General features: G+C 43.7%; 1 protein-coding gene across 2 annotated transcripts in view; it reads left to right on the top strand.

Annotated features, from left to right (window-relative positions):
• TGFBR2 (transforming growth factor beta receptor 2) overlaps nt 1-18,505 on the top strand; it is a 130,323-nt gene that overhangs the window by 104,891 nt on the left and 6,927 nt on the right. For both annotated transcript variants that reach the window (XM_055707831.1, XM_055707830.1), the window contains exons 4-5: nt 6,421-7,220; nt 11,571-11,712. In XM_055707831.1, the coding sequence (XP_055563806.1) occupies nt 6,421-7,220; nt 11,571-11,712 (942 nt within the window). The remainder of the gene's footprint in view (nt 1-6,420; nt 7,221-11,570; nt 11,713-18,505) is intronic.

The raw sequence follows: 18,505 nt of genomic DNA, 5'->3' as shown, positions 1-18,505 counted from the left end.
ATCTGCTGGAGGCCAGGAAAGCTCTGCAGAGGGATCTGGACAGGCTGGACTGATGGGCCAAGGCCAATTGTATGAGGTTCAACAAGGAGAAGTGCCGGGTCCTGCACTCGGGTCACAACAACCCCAGGCAGTGCTACAGGCTTGGGGAAGGGTGGCTGGAAAGCTGCCCAGTGGAGAAGGACCCGGGGGTGCTGGTTGACAGCTGGCTGAACATGAGCCAGCAGAGTGCCCAGGTGGCCAAGAAGGCCAGCAGCATCCTGGCTTGTATCAGAAACAATGTGGCCAGCAGGACAAGAGCAGTGACTGTCTCCCTGTACTCGGCACTGGTGAGGCCGCACCTCGAATCCTGTGTTCAGTTTTGGGCCCTTCACTTCAAGAGAGATGTAGAGGTGCTGGAGCGTGTCCAGAGATGGGCAACGGAGCTGGTGAAGGGTCTGGAGCACAGGTCTTGTGAGGAGCAGCTGAGGGAACTGGGGTTGTTTAGCCTGGAGAAGAGGAGGCTGAGGGGAGACCTTGCTGCTCTCTAGAGCTACCTGACAGGAGGCTGTAGCGAGGTGAGTGTTGGTCTCTTCTCCCAAGTAACAAGCAATAGGACAAGAGGAAATGGCCTGAAGTTTTGCCAGGGGAGGTTTAGATTGGATATTAGGAAAATTCTCTTCACTGACAGGGTTGTCCAGCACTGGAATAGGCTGCCTAGGGGAGTGGTTTGGTCGCTGTCCCTGGAGGTATTTAAAAGATTTGTAGATGTGGCACTTAGGGACCTGGTTTAGCAGTGGACTTGGCAGTCCTGTCTTAATGGTTGGACTCAATGATCTGGAAGGTCTTTTCCAACCTAAATGATTCAATGATTCTATACCAGGCCAGGCAGTCCTGCCAACTACTGGACCTAGTGCCTCTCCAGGAGGCTGCTTCAGCAGAGACTATGTTTTGGATAACCTGGCAATGTTGTCTTTAGATTAAAAGATGAAGACATACAAACACAAATTACTGGCCTTGACAGACTTGGTTTACCTAGTCCAAAACCACTCATGTCAAATTCACAAACTGGCTGCAGGAATTTAACTTTCAGGATAGTCTACAAGAAATGTCAGGGTTTATTTTCCACTGGATAGCAAGATAGAGTCCACTTTGTTTTTAAAATCTAGTAATCTCTGTCTTCTGCCATCAGAGATGGTTCAGCATAGAGCTGCGGGACGGGTGGAAATGATTTCCTGCTCCAAAATACTATTAACTTGAAAAAAAATTCTTCATCTCCAGCAAGGCTGGAAAATTAAAATGTTTCCAAGAAACTGTCAAGATAAAAAAATGCAGGTTAGTTTGAGGTGCAGCATTTGAATTTGATTATTTCAAAGTATTTTGTGTCAGATCAACTATTTTCCTAAGGAAAAAAGACACACACACACACACACAGACACAATGAAAAATCTTTCTACCCCCATCCACAATGCCTGTAAAATTAGCAGAAATTTTTAAGCACAAAAGTTACGTCAGCTTTCAGACCATTTTCATCCTCAAGACAGGGGTTTCAGGGAAAAGTACAGGAATGTCTGAAGCAGAGTCTGTTTTGAAAATCAGTATTTCCCATCCACAAATGTTTTGCTGAAGATTTCCAAGCCATTTTAATTCTAAAAGGACCAAATTCTAGAAGGTACATGAGACACTGAAGTACAGAATTTCATTGTGACTTGAGGATTCCTCAGTAGAGATAAACTAAATTACCCCAAACAGCTGTTTGGAGTGAAACTTCATTTCACTGAAAATGAAGCATTTGATGGAATTAGTTCTCATCCAGAAAGTAGCACTAAAGAGATGGGCAGACTTTTCCATATTTTATTGCTAAGTGTCTTGCCCAGAAATTGGTATGCACATAAGGTCCAAACTCACATTTTGCCTGATTCAGAATAACCAGAGATGAAAAGCCCTTCCCTGAATCAAACAGAGCAGGATTTGAACTTGGAGCTCCCATACCCCATGCTAGTCCCCTCACTGGTGGGGATTCAGCACTCATATCTCTTGCCAAATTGCAACATTCGAACAGAATTCTGTTTATGCAAAAACATTCAAAAAGTGTTAGTTTTCATTCCAGTGTAGAATTGAAACCAAACTTTGAAACCTCAGAATTGCTGCAAAATGGAGTTGTCCTTCAGTCAGCTCAAAGGGCAGCTTTGTGCCTCAGAAGCTTGCAAAATAACTGGATCACAGTCCCGGGTCTGGGACCATATTTTGTGACTGTGTTTCTGGGGGTTTTTAAGACAGTAAACAAGCTTGCAACAATACATCAGTGTCGATATGTTTAACCTGACTTCTGCCAATATCAAATATGTTTGCGCCCTGCTGTGTGGCTTTGGCTAGCAGTTGAATAGGCAGCAACTTCAGAATTTGCCTAAGCAGCAAACAGCACTGAAGTAGTTATGTCTGTACTGGCTGTGCATTTCTTGCTGCTCCGTGCGGGTCCTAATTTTATTGCCATTGTTTTATTTCTTGCTTCCGAAGTTCAGTGACACCGAAGTTCAATCAAAAGCACCCAATCCAACCTAAAGAATTTGCAGGCTGTTGTGCTTTGAAGCTTCCTGACTGAACAGAGGCTGTGCAGTGTTTCCATTTTCCTTGGCACCTGAGCCCTGTTCCCCAAAGGCTTAGGTGGTGTTCAGGGTTGTGCAGATGGCTTGTGCTTAGTTTAAACTGCATACAGGAAGCTTTCTTTTAGCTCAACTTCTCTATTGTTACGCTGTATTAATAGGCTCTTTTGAAGCTTAAGAAAGGACTGATCTGCCTAAATAATAGTTCTGGGTGGGGAAAGTTATTTAGGAGCTTGTTTGCAAAACTTGAAAGGCTGTTTCATTTAACCATTTCCTTGCCTCCCTGTGCAGCCAGATTTTGCTCATTCTGGTGCTCAGAAAGAGGAAGCTGCACTCCCGTTTTTGAAAATGTGGGGTTTGAGTCATAGGTATTTATTTATAAGCAAATGAATATATTTATTCTTAGATTCCTGTAGTCAAGCCAGAAAATGTTGGCTAGCCACTATGCAAACAAACAGATATGCTCTGAATTTTGATCCTGCCCTGACTTTCAACACAGATTCAATAGAGAAGTACCCCAACCTTAGCTTGTGCTGGAAGGGCTGATTTTGTTCTGCTCCTATCAGCAGTCAAAATCAAAGGCAGTTCCAGAAGTGCCTTGCTGTGCTTGGACCAGCCTTCGGTGCCACCAGCTCTTTGCTGCTGCTGCACCTTCTAATTCTGCTGGCAGGCAGCTCAGTCACCTCCGAAGCTCAGGGTTCAGCCTTGTCATTCAGCTCTCCCTGTTGGGTGCTCATTCTGGCACTTCACAAGCCTGGAGTGGGACTTGTCTGGTGTCTTAAAAACTGAAAATGAGCACACCCGTCGGCCCTGCTGCTTTAGGTGGGGATGTGCAGCTGTAAGCTTTTCACCCCCTGGCCCCCTACTTCCTCCAAGGGACAATGCCAAAGCGGATGTGTCACTTTGCAGCAGAGGTGCAGGATGATACAGCACTCAGGGGAAGTGGCCAAACTGCTCCGCTTCTGCTCTGATTAAAAATTTTTTTCATTCTTTTTCAAGTGATATTTGCAACATCAACAGTTTCTCTCTTCCACCCAAAAATCCCCCTGCACCAGAAGCAGAGCTTTCTCTTGTGCAAAGAGGAAGCGCCAAAGGGCTGTGAAGTCTGCTGGAGACTTTTCAGCTGTAGGCCGAAATAATAGTCTGCTCTAGGGCGTTGCAGGGATGATCAGAGCCCCTCACACAGCGAGCCATAACAATCAAGGAGTGGCGGCTTTTGGTGAGTTTCTCAGCTAGAGCTGAACATGCATCGAATGCCTCCAGCTGCTTGGACTCATAGGGAGAACTCTGACAGAGAACTAACACATCCTGCCATTTTTTCTCCTTCATTGAGAAAGACATCCGTATTCCAAATATCTGGGCTATATATTGCAGCTCTGTGGCAAAGAAAAAGGGCTCGAAGGGCCCTGAAGAGGCATGTCCATCTTTGTTTAAGAGTATACCATATGGTATAGATGACATAGTACTCAGTTCCTAGAGTGGGGTCCAAACTTCAAGCATGCTTTTCTGTGGTCCAGGGAAAAAAACCCAAAACAAAACCAAACCACAAATCTTCATCAAAACTATTTTATCTGACTATTTTATCTGATAGAAAACTATGTATCTGTTACAGATCATAGTTGTGCTCATGCAGTTGCAGCCTGCTTGCAGCCAGAACGGCCATCCCGTAATGTAGTCAGTTCTTTACCAGGGTGTTTCCCAAGTTCTTTATACGGCAGATTTTCTGAGAGCGAAGAATGCACATGGGAATAAGCAATGTAAATCTGTTTACTGACAGTGACATTGGACTTTCTAAATATATTCCTCCGGTCAGGACCATAAAAAAACTGGGTTTTTTTCCCCCTCTTCAACATGTTGAGAAGCAGAAGGGGTGCCTGTAATCTGTGATGAACCTTTAGGTATTTTTTTTTAATTTAAAATTTAAAAAGTTTAAAAATTCCTCACTTTTTCTTGACAAGGGAAATCACTTGAGGATAAGGATTTGTGGTTTGCATAGGTGTGGAAGAGAGGATTGTCTTAAAACATTCTTTTGCATAAATGAAGGAAATACATTCTTTGTAAATGCTGCTAGTGAATGCCACTGACCTGTGCTAGCTGGGAATGTCAGAGCTAGAAAGGCACTTCCTTTTCCTTGAAACCCTATGAGAGAGGCTAGGATTGAATTACTTGCTCTACATCTGGTTGATGAACCTTTCAAACAGAGGAAGCACATCCTGGTTCAGGATTCAGGCCTTCTTCCAAATAAAGAAGAATGTACTCTTCAGATGTCTTGTCACCTGCCTTTGAATAGCTGATGGGTCCTGCTGCTTGCCAGCCAGCTGTGTTTCCAATGGAAAAGTGATTGCCAGCGACATTGGAGAGTCACGTGTACTGCTTGTTCTAATGGTAAACTCTTTTCCCCTACCCCTTTCAGCATTGCTCACTTTAATTTTGAGAGGCACAGAGTAAAGGGAACAGAGGCTTGTGGCTAATGCAGTTAGTGGCAACTTCCCTTCAGAGCTTATTAAACCTTTCCTTTTCATATTGACTTACTTGGCCCAATACATGGAACCCGAGTTGATGGCATTGCTGTCAGCACCCACCAGGGCGTCATGCTGCCAGCCTAAGCCATTTGTTTAACTCAGGTTGCAGCTTCATTTGTTTTATTCCATTCAGGTTAGACTGCCAGGGCATCTTCCAATCAACCCCCTCCCTTATGGAAAGATAATATAGTACACTTGCTTTGACTCAAAGGAACAAATAGGCTGAGAGAGCACATTTCCATGTGTCCAACCAAATCAGGTTCAGATAAAATCTGACCCTGCTTCTTTATTTTCAGAAGAAAACTGTTCCATTTTAAAATGTTTATCTTCCCTAAGACAACTGGAAGATCACTTCTAGAGATGACAGCACAGCTCTCACCTCTAGAATAATGATCTGTACCGTTCCCAGAACATATCCCTGTTCTATAATATGTCCTTCCTTGTTCTCCTACTCCCTGTATGTTCCACCTAAGAATGTGTTAGTGTGTGGACTGCACCAGCTACAGAGTTTGGAGTGAACCATCTACTGCTTTACACCAGCATACAGCCAGCAAGTGGCACACAGAGGAGGTTTTCAGATACACAAATCCATGCAAAAAGAACATGGGGGGGCAACAGTTCTGATGTGTCACCTGATTTTGCCTGCAGGATTCAAACACCTGTGTACATGCAGGTGTTTGAATTTGTTCTAGCAACACTCTTTCACATACATCCAAGTATGAGAATGAGTTTTGTTTTTCAGATGTGTATGCAGGCATACATATTGTGCCTGAATATTAACATGCAGTAGTCATGTGCAGACAGGCTTCCTGAAGATGTCTTTACATGGATCCCACTGAAATATACTGGATCTGGACTGATAACTGGGCAAGTGGGAATTCACATGCTGCATTGTCTATTTATCTCAGAAAAATTAATGTCTTCTAGTAATTACTGGCTAAAGGGGCAGATCTGTCAAGAATACATCGACAGAGTAAGTGCAGGAGACTTTGGCTATTGTATTCAGGGAAGTGAAGGTTTCCTCAATAACGTATTAAGAGCCTGAGAGAAGAGCAAAGCAATTCAATTGCCTTAGGTTCTTGCCCATCAAGTTTTGGCTTTTTATAAAAGAAGCAGGCAGGGAAGTCCTGTTAATTGGAGGCCTATATACAAAAGAACATTTTGAAGTAAGAAAGCAGTGAAAAATTTTATTATTTACTGCTAGTAGAGGAGATCATTTATTACACTCTGGATAAAAATTATAATTATTGACAGCCTCATGTATATATAAAGCTATGATATCTTTTTAATGTATGCCTTTCTTCTGTGCTTTTTTATAGATGACCCTCATAAGCCAGAGGAGAAAGATGAAATTTCCAAAGTCACAATCATAAGTCTTGTCCCATTACTGGTGATTTCTGTTGCTGTGATTGTTATCTTTTATGCCTACCGCACTCATAAGAAGAGGAAGCTCAACAAGGCATGGGAGAAGAATGTTAAGCCCAGGAAACATAAGGACTGCAGTGATGTTTGTGCTATTATGTTAGATGATGACCGCTCAGACATCAGCTCTACCTGTGCCAACAACATCAACCACAACACAGAATTGCTGCCCATTGAGTTGGACGTTGTCGTTGGCAAAGGAAGGTTTGCTGAAGTGTATAAAGCCAAACTGAAGCAAAACACATCAGAGCAGTATGAAACTGTGGCAGTCAAGATTTTCCCCTATGAAGAATATGCCTCCTGGAAAACTGAGAAAGACATTTTTTCAGATGTAAACCTCAAGCATGAGAACATCCTCCAATTCTTGACAGCAGAGGAGCGTAAGACAGATCTTGGTAAACAGTACTGGTTGATCACTGCCTTCCATGCTAGAGGAAATTTGCAGGAATACCTCACTCGGCACATTATCAGCTGGGAAGATCTCTGGAAACTGGGTGGGTCTTTGGCCCGAGGGATTGCCCATCTGCATAGTGATCACACACCCTGTGGTCGCCCCAAAACACCTATCGTGCACAGAGACCTGAAGAGTTCCAACATCCTGGTGAAAAATGATTTAACTTGCTGTCTCTGTGACTTTGGGTTATCCCTGAGGCTGGACCCTTCTCTGTCTGTGGATGACTTGGCTAACAGCGGGCAGGTAAGTTAAAAGTTTGAAGGGAGGGGGTTGTACCAGTTAGTGTGTCAGTTCCTGGGGTGAAAAGAGGAAAAACCCTTTATGCTGCCAAATTTTCTCAAAATTATTAAAAATTAATGTGAAAGTATTTATAAACAAAGAGGCTCTAAACTTAACATTAAAGCAACAGTGAGAGAAGTGCAATGTAGTTTTGTTATGGTCAGAAAGCTGCATATGTATATGATGCAACCATCCTCTCTATACACTTACACTGTGTGTAAGAGCTTGTTAGTAGCTGTTTGTGGTGCTGCTGCAACGCGCATGTGTGCACACACATGTGATAAGAATGTGCTTCGTATTGTGAGGTTGTACCACAGTTTTCACGCCTGATGGCATTATGATTTTGTGTGAGTAGACCCACTCCTAGTGTACCCCAGCAAAAAATGAAGTCAATTTTCTGTTCTCAAGAGGTATAAGCAGATAACTAGAGTGATAGTCACTTTAAAAGGCAAAAAAGAAAGTTGTTTAAGAGTATGGTACATTCTCCACATGCAAGTAAATGCAAGAATGTCAAATAACAGTAATTGCCCTGTTGTGCTTTTTAAGCTAAGTACATGGATAGTACTCACCTACTTCACAGGGATGCCAGGGGGATGTTTATGAATGCTTTGAAGATGAAATTTTTCAAGTACATCTCTAAATATAGGCTCTTCTAATGAAAACTCCTGTAGTATAAATTCAGGACAGTTGTTAAGTTAATCAATTCCTAATTATTTAATTATACATCTATTCATACATGTATTTTTATATTTATATTTTATATAGAGGTCCCATCAAAGCTTGTCCATGTATGTTGACTTTTACTTCACGTGGAGATAGTATTTTGGTTTAGAACATTTTCAGGGACAGCTCTCAGTCAGTAGTGCTCTGTTGAGTTCACGGGAGCTTTACAGTTTTTTAGCTGATGATGGTCTGTCTTCGAAGGTCTCCTCAGTGAGAGGCGACTGTTCTGATCTCATTTTGAGAAGGTTTGTTAGCCAGAGCCAGGAGTGAATGATAACTAGTGGAGCTGCATTTAAAACAATAGAAACACCACTCACAGTTACACATCATTTCTCCCCAGCATGTCAGGCCTTTTTGGAGTTCAGTGAACTCGTACCGTATTGTCAGTCATAAGACTGGTCCCATTTGGAATAAAGTGAAAACAGAGTATTTGGCAGTGTAAGACAGGGGCTCTGAAACTCAACCCCGCAGACACTTTGATTGCTTAAAGTCAGCCCTTATGTCAAGCTGATTTCTCTGGCATTGCTCACAGACAATTGGAAGTAGGAGGATAGCGTTGATACTGCTGCTTCCACCGTCCACACCAACACCAATGACAAAGGACAGTGCTGCCCAGAGCAGGTTACTGCTTTGGAGTGATGTCCTTGGGCACTGGTGTTGAGGCCCACTTTTTATTTTGCTTAGCTCCAGTGAATCTGTTTGGGGTGACCCAGCTAGTGTCATTTTTCTCTGTGAAAAGGTGTATGATGGTGTGAAGTGACTCCGCTTCAGCCACCACCTTGTTTTTTCTGGGCACACAAGCACCATTCACATAAATTTCCCAACCTGCCAACTGTAGTGCTGCAGCTTTTGCTAAATCTGTCTTGCACCAAGATTTGCCTTATGCATCATTTCTAAACTTTACCCTTTGATTTACCTTTTACCCTTTCCACCACGAGGTCCAATTTTTTTAAGTATATAATGGAGCTGACCCAAATTTTAATTCAAGGAAACCTCTAGCTTCCTATGGAATAAATGAAAGAGTAGAAGTATTTTACCGTTTTTCTGATCAGCCTTAGACAGTAATATTCAAGGCAAGTTGTCGGGGTTACAAAGCCGTCTTCTTTCCAATCTACACAACTACCTTTCACATCACACGAAGATAGCCATTATTGACTATAAAATACTAGTTCCCTTAGTGACTGGCTGGAAACCATCCTCTTCCCCATTGGAACCTTTGCAGTCTTTTCAGTTTGGCCATCCAGCGTGGCTAATATTTGCAGATAGTACTTATATGACCACATAAATCTGGACCTTTTAGTGTTGCACTGTGTTCAAAGTACTGGTAGGGGCCTACGAGGCCAGCAGTTCCTCAGAACTCAACTCAGAAGCATCTGCAACCTTGTAACAGATGGTCTCCTAGTCAAGTAAAGAGAGATAACTACTGCCCCTCTGACTGACAGACCTCTGGCACAAAACATCCACCAACAGCCTGAAAGAAATGTAAGGTCTCCAGTAAAAAAAGATTCAGAAGTCATAAAAAATATAATGTATTGCAAGAAGAGAGATGGTCCCTCACTAGAAGCTTTGGAGGAGCAAGAACTGAAAGCAGACTGGTATTTGCGAAGAGAAAGCATATCCAGACTCTAGAGGGGCAACCAACTTTGAATTGCCAGATTTCAGGTGCCTAAAGTGCCTGTGAGACTCAGGAGTCATGTTTCTGCATGATACAGAAGTATCTTTGACCCAAAGACCTAATAATCTACATGCAGATAAAAGGACATAAGCAGAGTGGGAGACATGATAAATCCTAAGCTGAATGGAAACGGTATTGGCCTGATAGCATTCTTCAACTCATTTTATTTTTTTTTCTGCATTTCCCTTTGTACTCTTTGGTTATAGAGCTTCATCCTCCATTGTCCAGCAAAGCTGCAGAACATTTTCACTGCTGCAAAGAGAATGTGAAATACCAGACCAGGAGAGCTCTTTGTGACAATGTTAAGAATCTGTATTTAGGCACCATCAGCTGTTGTTTAAAATGACCAGTATTCAGGGGGTGTGGGACTGTGGGCTGCAGTGTTGTGCAGTGTACAGGTAACCCTTCTTAAGCTTTGGATGGGATCTGCTTGGGGAAGAAGTTGTGTGTTGGGGAACAAATGGGGCAGGGCCGGGGAGGGGAGCGGGGCACGGGGCAGGTAAGAGCAGCCTCTGCTGCAGAGTTCCCATATGTTGATGTTCTGTAGGGGAGGGAGGTACTTGTCACCTCGGGGATGCTGAGACATGATTGTCCCAAGTACCAATTCCCTGTATGGCTGTTGCTCACATGCTTGGCCTTAAATTCACCACAGAGTCCATGTAATAGAGAATTTAACTTTGGGGCTGATTACACAGGGTTTTTTCTGTCCTCTGCTTATAAAGACTTTGATCCTACAACCATTTGGATATTCTTGACATAGAAATTCTCTGCTGTTAGACAGTCCTATGACAAAGCTACGTCCTTGATCTTTCTTGCTGTCTTCTTACGGTGCATTTCAATTTTTGTGGAACATCTGCCCATTTGCCCTGAGCCTGGGGTGGTAAGATGTGTTTGCAGAAGCTTGTAAAACAGATGTTGTGGGGCTGTCTCAGGACTGTACGTTTACTATGTGGCTGCCAGCAACTGCAGACCCAGTAAACGAAATGATCTTTTGCAGTCCTGCTTGCTGCTGGGGTCTGAAGCGACTGCTGTAGTGCAAACAGCTCATTCAAATCACAGATCCTGCTGCATCACCCCCTTGTACTTGTTCATCTCTGTGATTAACCCACTTCCAATTTGCAACTATCATTGCCTGATGAAAGACTTAGTTTGCAGTTTTTCAAGGGGGGATAATTCTTTTATACCTACCCTGGGAAGAGTTTGTCATTTGAAAGCAACGGCTGAGTGATCTAAAAATTCTTCCTTAAATCCTTTCTTGTGATAAAAACAGACATTTAAACATTGCCTTCTGTAATGCAAGGTCATAATCTAGATCTCAGCAAAGCTGCTAAAATCATTGCTGAAAATTGCTCGGTATGAATAAAGTTTATGAGAATGGCTTTTCAAACAAAGGGGCCAATTTTTGGTTTTGATTCAAATGTGTGCTTCTGCATTCAGTATTTGTGTATTCGCTTTCTGCTGCCAGGCCTGCATTTACTACTTTCCTTTTAAGCCTACCATGAAAAGAAACAGCTAACACTGTAATATGCAGCACAAAAGAATACAATGTGTTTCTTGCTCATCTGAAAGACACTGGGTCAGCTGCAACTGCTTCAGGCTCAATGGGCAGAGTTTATCTGTGAGCAGCCGAAGAGTGAGAAGGCTTGTCAGTGTCAAAATTATTTGCTTAAGGAAGTAAAAAGGGATATTTTATTTTTTTTTTCTCCTTACCAAGGGAGCTGCAAGTAAGTTGGTAGTCAGGACAATGCCAGATTCCTCTGGCAGAAGAAATACAACCTGTGCCAAGTATGGACTGAATTTTTGGATACATGTCAAATGGCACCGTTTTTGTGAAAGCTGAAGTTAAATCACAGCAGAATCTAAAACATGAATTACAATTTCAGCTCCTTAGCCCTCCCTGATCTCCTCTCCTGCAGGTTGGCACAGCAAGGTACATGGCTCCTGAGGTTCTGGAGTCCAGGATGAACCTGGAGAACGTGGAGTCCTTCAAGCAAACAGATGTGTACTCCATGGCTTTAGTCCTCTGGGAAATGACATCTCGCTGTAATGGCGTTGGAGGTAAGTGCCATCAGTTTTCTTATCTCCATGTTTATAGACAGACATGCTCTCGTGGTTGTCTGTGGAGAGAGTGATTCTTTTTAGTCTCACCAGCTTTTCTAGTGTATCTGGATGCTGTAAATTAACAGGCCTTTGGTAGTATGAGATGCAGATGTGCATGAGCAGGCTTGAAGGGCAAGCACCTGGGCACATGAGAAAAATGGTCCTCAATTGGTGTAAGAAAAAATGTGCTGTTAGGTAGACCACTTTTAAAGATTATTAATGTCTGGTTTTTCCTATAATATCTTGAGTAGCCATGGATTGACTCAGGCTGGTTGACTTCACCCAAAATGTTTGGAAACATAAGACAATTGGAGATATTAAGACCAAGAAATGATAACTGCCTCCCATTTGCTTTCATGGAATGTTAATTCTGAAACCTAATGAGGGCCAATTAAGTGTCACATTTACTAACTGATCATTTCAGTAAGAGCCATGATAATGATACCTTCTTGCTTTCCCAAAATCCTTGGCTGCTGCTCATCATGTTTTGTGGTGTTGCGAGAGATCATCCATATAAGAAATCAAGGAATGTTTGTTGTATAAAGTGCAGTAACAAAACAAACATGATTGTAACTATCAGAACAGCTCCAGGAAGAGCTGCTATGCTTTTTCATATTCAGTTTGTTCACTGAAACAAAATCTCCATTTCAGTTTTGCCTAAAGCTGCCCCAGAATTCCCAGTGTGCAGCCCTGGTATGTGCTAGAAATCAGAAAAGTTGCTGTTGAGTTATCTGCATTACATATTGCCATGTTTGAAGATTTTCACCTTACTTCAGGGACTAAAATGAGACTAAGTTACATATAAAATTATTCGGACTGCTGGAATCGCCTAACATTCATTCTCACAAAAACTGCTGTGCAGTCCTGGGCCTCTCACAGGCAGTCTAAGGAGTGGGAATGTAGAAGGTAACACTAATGTGGATGTTATAGCAGATATGCAACTACGATTTGATTTGTTACCCTTCTTCCAAAACCACAGAGGCTCCCTTTTCATCAGACTTGACATGGTTCCATCTTGAAGGGCTGCCATAGAGACAGGACAATCTTGCAGGCTAGAGCTCTACAGCAGGAGGAACATGGCGTACAGGAGAGAAACCGGTGTCCCATGGGAAGATGTGCATAGCTGCTCCTTGTTCTCTACTAACATCCGTGGGATACCACAAGGGTGTTCCTGAAGGTCTCTGAAGCCACTCTGCACAGTGGCTGTGTGGTTGTGTTAGGGTGTCCGTGTGCAGGAGGGAGGAATGCCTCCACCTCAGTCTCCTCCTATGTCTGACCAGTGTTTGGTCTTGCTGGGTAGGCTGAATTGTGGGCAACAGATTTGCCCCTGTTCGCACCCTGCCAGGAAAGCTACAAAGTGTGTATGTGTGCAGAAAGCTAGTGCTAGCATAAAAGCATGAAAAAATAGTCTTTTCTATTCGAACTTTTCAGGGAAAAAACATTTGGTGCTTCAGGAACTGACCCTCAGTCTGGCATATTCCAAGGCAAACCTATCCACATGTAACTGTCGTGGCCATGCCTGTTTCTAAGCGCATCGGCGCAACCTTAGCCTTTCATTAGCACTTTGTAAATGTGGCAGAGGAGATTTAAAACCTGAGAAAAAGGATCTTTGCCCTGTCTCTTGAGCTTTCTCTGTTTCTTGCATTTAGGAACTCCCCGTATTAATATAAATACGAGCTGTTCACTGTGGAGTCTTTTATCTTTGCTGATGCCCGAGTCCCTTCCTGTTCATGTTTGCTGAGTACGGCAAAATGGAGATTGTGGCAAAAGCAAACCTTGTTGCTGCTGTTCTCAGAAGGCAACTGACTAAAAGAGGATATAAAGGGAGTTTCATAAGGAAGGAAAATCACCAGCATGTTCAGCTAGAAGAGACTGACCCATTATAAACTTGAGAAGAACAGCTGAAGTCATTTCAGGAAAGGGAAAGATTTCTCTGGCCCAGCATCCCCTTTGCTTTCAAGGTGGAGCCCCCACCCACATGCTTATTTTTCCTATTCATTTCACCCCTCAGCCATCCTCATCTCCAGAAATGCATATCCTGAATACCATTTCCCTATTTCAGTCATCTTTCCAGGGGTGAAGTCCCCAGCAAAACCACAGGAGTACTTGGGCAGATCTGTAGGGGCTGGAACTTGGGCTTAGTTTCTCAATTCAGAGCAATTAAATACAACTCCCAGGATGTAGCTCCCTTACCTTGCCACTGGTACTGAGCTGCAGCAGCAATGCACAGTTTCTCTTATTTCCTTCTTATATTTTCCCCTGGTTCGTGCAGTCTGGCTATCTTTGCAACCAGCTGGTGAAATACCCTTACAGTGATTCATGACTACAGGTCTCCCTCTGCTTTCTCTCTCCATCTGTCACTCGTGAGACTCCCTCCTCTCCTCACAGCCTTCCCAAGGAGCTGCCTCCGCTCATGCAAACCTCTTTTTTTCCTAAACTGTTAGCCACTGAGAGAAATGGCTTCACGTACAAGCTGGAGCAGGCTGACCTGACTGCAGCCAGCCTTCCCAAAGGAGCCTGAAAGATGTAGGCGCCGCCTTTGCAGGGCAGGCTTGACTGTAGTATCAGCTCCCCGTCACCAGAGAAAGCCCACGGCAGTTCAGAGGGCAGGAGTGGCAGTCTATGCTGAGGCAGTGCCATTAGCAGCTTTCGTTAGGGAGGGAAGCATGAGGGGGAGCTAATTGCCATTCAGCCACGTAAAGGTACAGTGATTTATTTCTTTTACAAAGGGAGCTCTCAGGATTCATTTGTCAGCGTGCAGGTGTTCGGTGAGTGTGGGAGGCGATGGAGGCAGGTCCTTTCACTACAGCAGCTTTGTCAAGCACAGTCTCCACACTATGCCAGGCCTTTTCAGTCAGCAGACATTTAAACAAAAATACCCAGCAGCATAATCCATACTATGAAGCGGCCGTAGTAAATAAGCAGGTGGGGATCAGCTTTTCAGAAAGGCCATGCTGTTCATTGTTACTTTGTTGTGCTAAATACAGAGAAGCCAAAATGGGGCACTAGGGAAAGGGAGACAGAGGCAAAGAGCGAGTTTGACTGATTTTTCACCGGAGTATAATTTAAGAGGCATATTTAGAAACTCAGCAATACTACTTCGGGGAGAACTTCAACTGCTCCACGCTGCTGTTAACTTGGTATTTCATTCAGTGCAACAGCTGTGCACCAGATGCTGCATGTTGCAAGAAATATAATTTTCATCTCAGCCACTTGCTTTCAGAGAGACACAGCTTTGGCGACTGAGGCAAGTGTAATTTCTCTGACAGCCTCCTAAAAGAAAAGAAAACCATCTGTTTTGTATCGGAACTGCTATGGGTGGGGGACTGTTGGGAGTGGCAGGGGAGAAGGAGAGGAAAGGGAACTTCTGGATACACAGGACTGATGAAGAGGGAGAAGAGAAGCCCCTCAGAAAATGGCGATGTTGCTCATGCAGTACTGTACTGCCTGGAGTGGTGGCTGGCTTCGGTATAGCAGCAGGGCTTTGTTTGAAATAGCAGCCTGGCTTTGCCAGAGCTGCGTTTAACATGAATAATACCACCTATTAATCTTAGGCTTACTTAGAAAGAGTCAGCCAAGAGCCACAGTTTGGTAACTAAACGTTTGTGCATCCTGTACCCCGTGAAATGCTCGGCTTTCATCATACTGACATGGAGAGGCGAGCGTTTCTGGCGGCAGGGAGCATGCTGATAGCCTGTGTGGTGGCTGCACGTTGGGCGCTGAGGTGGCTGCAGCTGGGGCCCGATCTAAACCTCTCCTCCTGTGGAGCAGAGCCCCATTTGGGCATGTCTGCACTGCACTTGCGGTGGTATATAACCCCCAGCTGGTACATCCACACAGTGCAGTGTCACCCCACGACAGTAAGTCATGTCCTAAAAATTCTCTAAGTGTCACCGTGGTATTACATGTAAGGTAGCAAACGCTCACCACGGTACCACATGTAAAGCAGCAAGTGCTGTCCTTCAACAAACCCAGGCAGCAGTAGATGAGATCGCTGCGTTACACTCCGTCTTGGGCACTGATGTGCTCTACGTTCCTCTGCTTCCCCACTTCAGGATCCAGCAGACAGTGACTAAGCAGCCTGTAATCATACGCTGATGGCAGAGCTTGTGCACTCCCAAACCCTTGGAAGGGTGGCTGTGTCTTTGATTATCAGATGTAAAGTCAGTTAAAAGATGTCCCTGCAAGGGAAGCTGCACAGTGAGTTCACCCCTCCCAACGCACCCTCACCCTTCCCAGCTAGCATCATTATTCTGAAGGAGTGGAACAGGGAAACCTAGGGAAAATGTGAAGTAAGCATTTGACAGCTCCTTAAACTTGGCCATGGAATGGCTTTTGAGCCTTTGCTTCATGTGTTATTATCCCTTTGTGCAACAAGCAACAGCTAAGTAGATCCACCACCCAAATTCCTCTAGCATGAAGACACAACCTACACACACACACCTGTGTGTGACAGCACCAGCAGTCACAGTAGCTCCACCATCAATTGATTTATCCCTTCTGTGGCTCTCCTCTTGTGAACTCCGAAGGGAGGAGTGTTTTGAAAGGACCTAAAAGTTCCCAGACACAAGCTCAGTGCTGTGGGCTGTGCTTCATGGATGATTTTTGCTGGCCTTCTTTCACCTTACTCCTGCTTTGATTCTGCAAATGAGCCTCCATCTCCCAGCATGAGAAGGGAGAAATCAGCAAGACAGATCACATGAGGGAGTGTCGACAGGGTCTGCGGGTGTGCTGTTCTGACCCAAGGGAAGAGAATTTCAGTGCAAAGGGCTTAGAGTAGAAAAAGAGCACATAAGCGAGGTGTATTTTTCATGAGAAACCCACAGCCAAGTTTTCCAAAGCATTCACCAGGCACAACAAACAGATTTTCAGTAATGTCTCTGTTAGGGGCTAAGAATCCAGTCCCAGCCTTTCTCAGACTTATGGGCAGGCCAGTGTCAAAGGAAACCAGAGGTACAGCAGTTATTAGTGCAAGGTAGCTCACAACCACAAACATTAAATGCTGGAGGTTAAAGTTGAAGGAACTCTGCCATTACTGAACACTAAAGTTGCTGTAGTTCATGGTACCTGAGGCATTTATGGTACTTCAGCCAGTTGTCATTTTTAGTGTCAGACAAGTCTAAAAACAATCAGAAGAAACAACTAAGACATGAAAAATAGATTCAGCATCCTGTACATAGTCGTGCACAAGCAGCTAGGCACAAACATCTTAACCTACCTCAAACTGACATCTGTTACATCTACTGCAGCATGTCAACATGATCCATGAATAACCCCAGCTATTACTGCAAAATGTGTCTGACACCTGAGATTCCACAGCATGAGGATGATTTACTGCAAAAGGATTCAGGGGGCTTTTCTTTCGAAGGGAAAGAGAAGCAAGATAATAAATAGCAAGAAGATGCTGCATGCTTTTCAAACTGTGGGAAGGCAAAACTGAATTTCTATAAAGTCATTACAGGGAATTGGCATCTGGCCTCATTTCCTCTTTACCGTTAAAACAAAAAAAATAAACCAACCCAAAAAAAACCCCACTGAAAAAAATCTGTTCAGTCTTTATATTTGAAAGAGGACTGCTCATAGCAGAGAAAGAATTCCTCAAACAGAGAAAATGTATTACAGACCTATCAATTCCCTGGAAAGGCTTTCCCTTCCCCCCCTTGAACAGTCTCATGAGCCTGAATTGGCCTTTGGATTAAGCTCAGCAAGAGGGAGCAGGGCAGCACCAGCTTACCTCTGTTGGACATTCAGACGACTCATACTGCAGAAGCCATGGCTGGTGTCCATGACCACTGCCACAATCAAACCATGACCGATGGAGACGGTGTAAGAAATGGCCGTCTAGGTCATGCTATTTAAATTTTCCCAGCGTACTTTAATAATTTGGTTAGCTTTGGAAGTAGAGGTATCTGCTTTGTAATCACTGCGCATCCGTTGCATAGCAATCCAGGTCTGACCAGCAAGATGGCAACTTCCCAATTAATTTCTAGGGCTAAAAGTCTTGTAAATTTACTTTGGCTGAGTAATCTAGAACAGATTAGTGTGGGTGAAACTGGTATGCCTTCTTGCAGAGGAAAGCAAGCAAAGCAGACTTTGGCACTTGAATCTTCAAGTGATTAACGTATGAGAAGATAGCAGTTGTGTTTCCAGACTATAGCCACCCTTCAGAGCGTTGTGTGGACAGTGGTCAGCACCGGGTGGTTCAGGAGAAGGAAGGAGAGCTCTGCAGGAGGCATCTGTGGGGTGCTCTGCTGTACTGCACACGCAGTTGTTTGCAGCTGGATCTCTGAACACTGAACATTTGAAGCATAAGATTCAATATCCCTTCCAAAATGTTTGTTATAGTAACTTGGCTATTTATATTTTTTTAAAAGCAATAGAAATTCTTTTCCTGTAGCCTGATAAAGTCTTCGTATCACGGTCATTATGTAGAAATGAGATCTACAGCCTAACTCTAAGGTTTTGGAGAAAAGTCCACCTTTTATTTATGTTCAATACTACCTTGTTTTTATCATGAGATGTGACACAAGGATCTGATCTGTGTTACCTTGATCATTAGTTATTTTTAGTGTCTCATCATTTGGCCCCTTACATTTCTCCCCAAAGTAAACAAAGCTAAGCTTTAAAGGTTCTTCCCATTTTTTCTGGGCTTTTAATCATTGTTATCACCCTTCTCAGAGCTTCTTTTTACTGTAAGATGCCCCTTGACAGGAGTGAGCTGCACTGGACGCTGCATTTGAACTTTGGTTGT

Source organism: Falco cherrug, chromosome 4 (genome assembly GCF_023634085.1).
Source record: "Falco cherrug isolate bFalChe1 chromosome 4, bFalChe1.pri, whole genome shotgun sequence".
In the NCBI taxonomy this organism is placed as follows: Eukaryota; Metazoa; Chordata; class Aves; order Falconiformes; family Falconidae; genus Falco; species Falco cherrug.
This window is presented reverse-complemented; position numbering and strand designations above follow the sequence as displayed.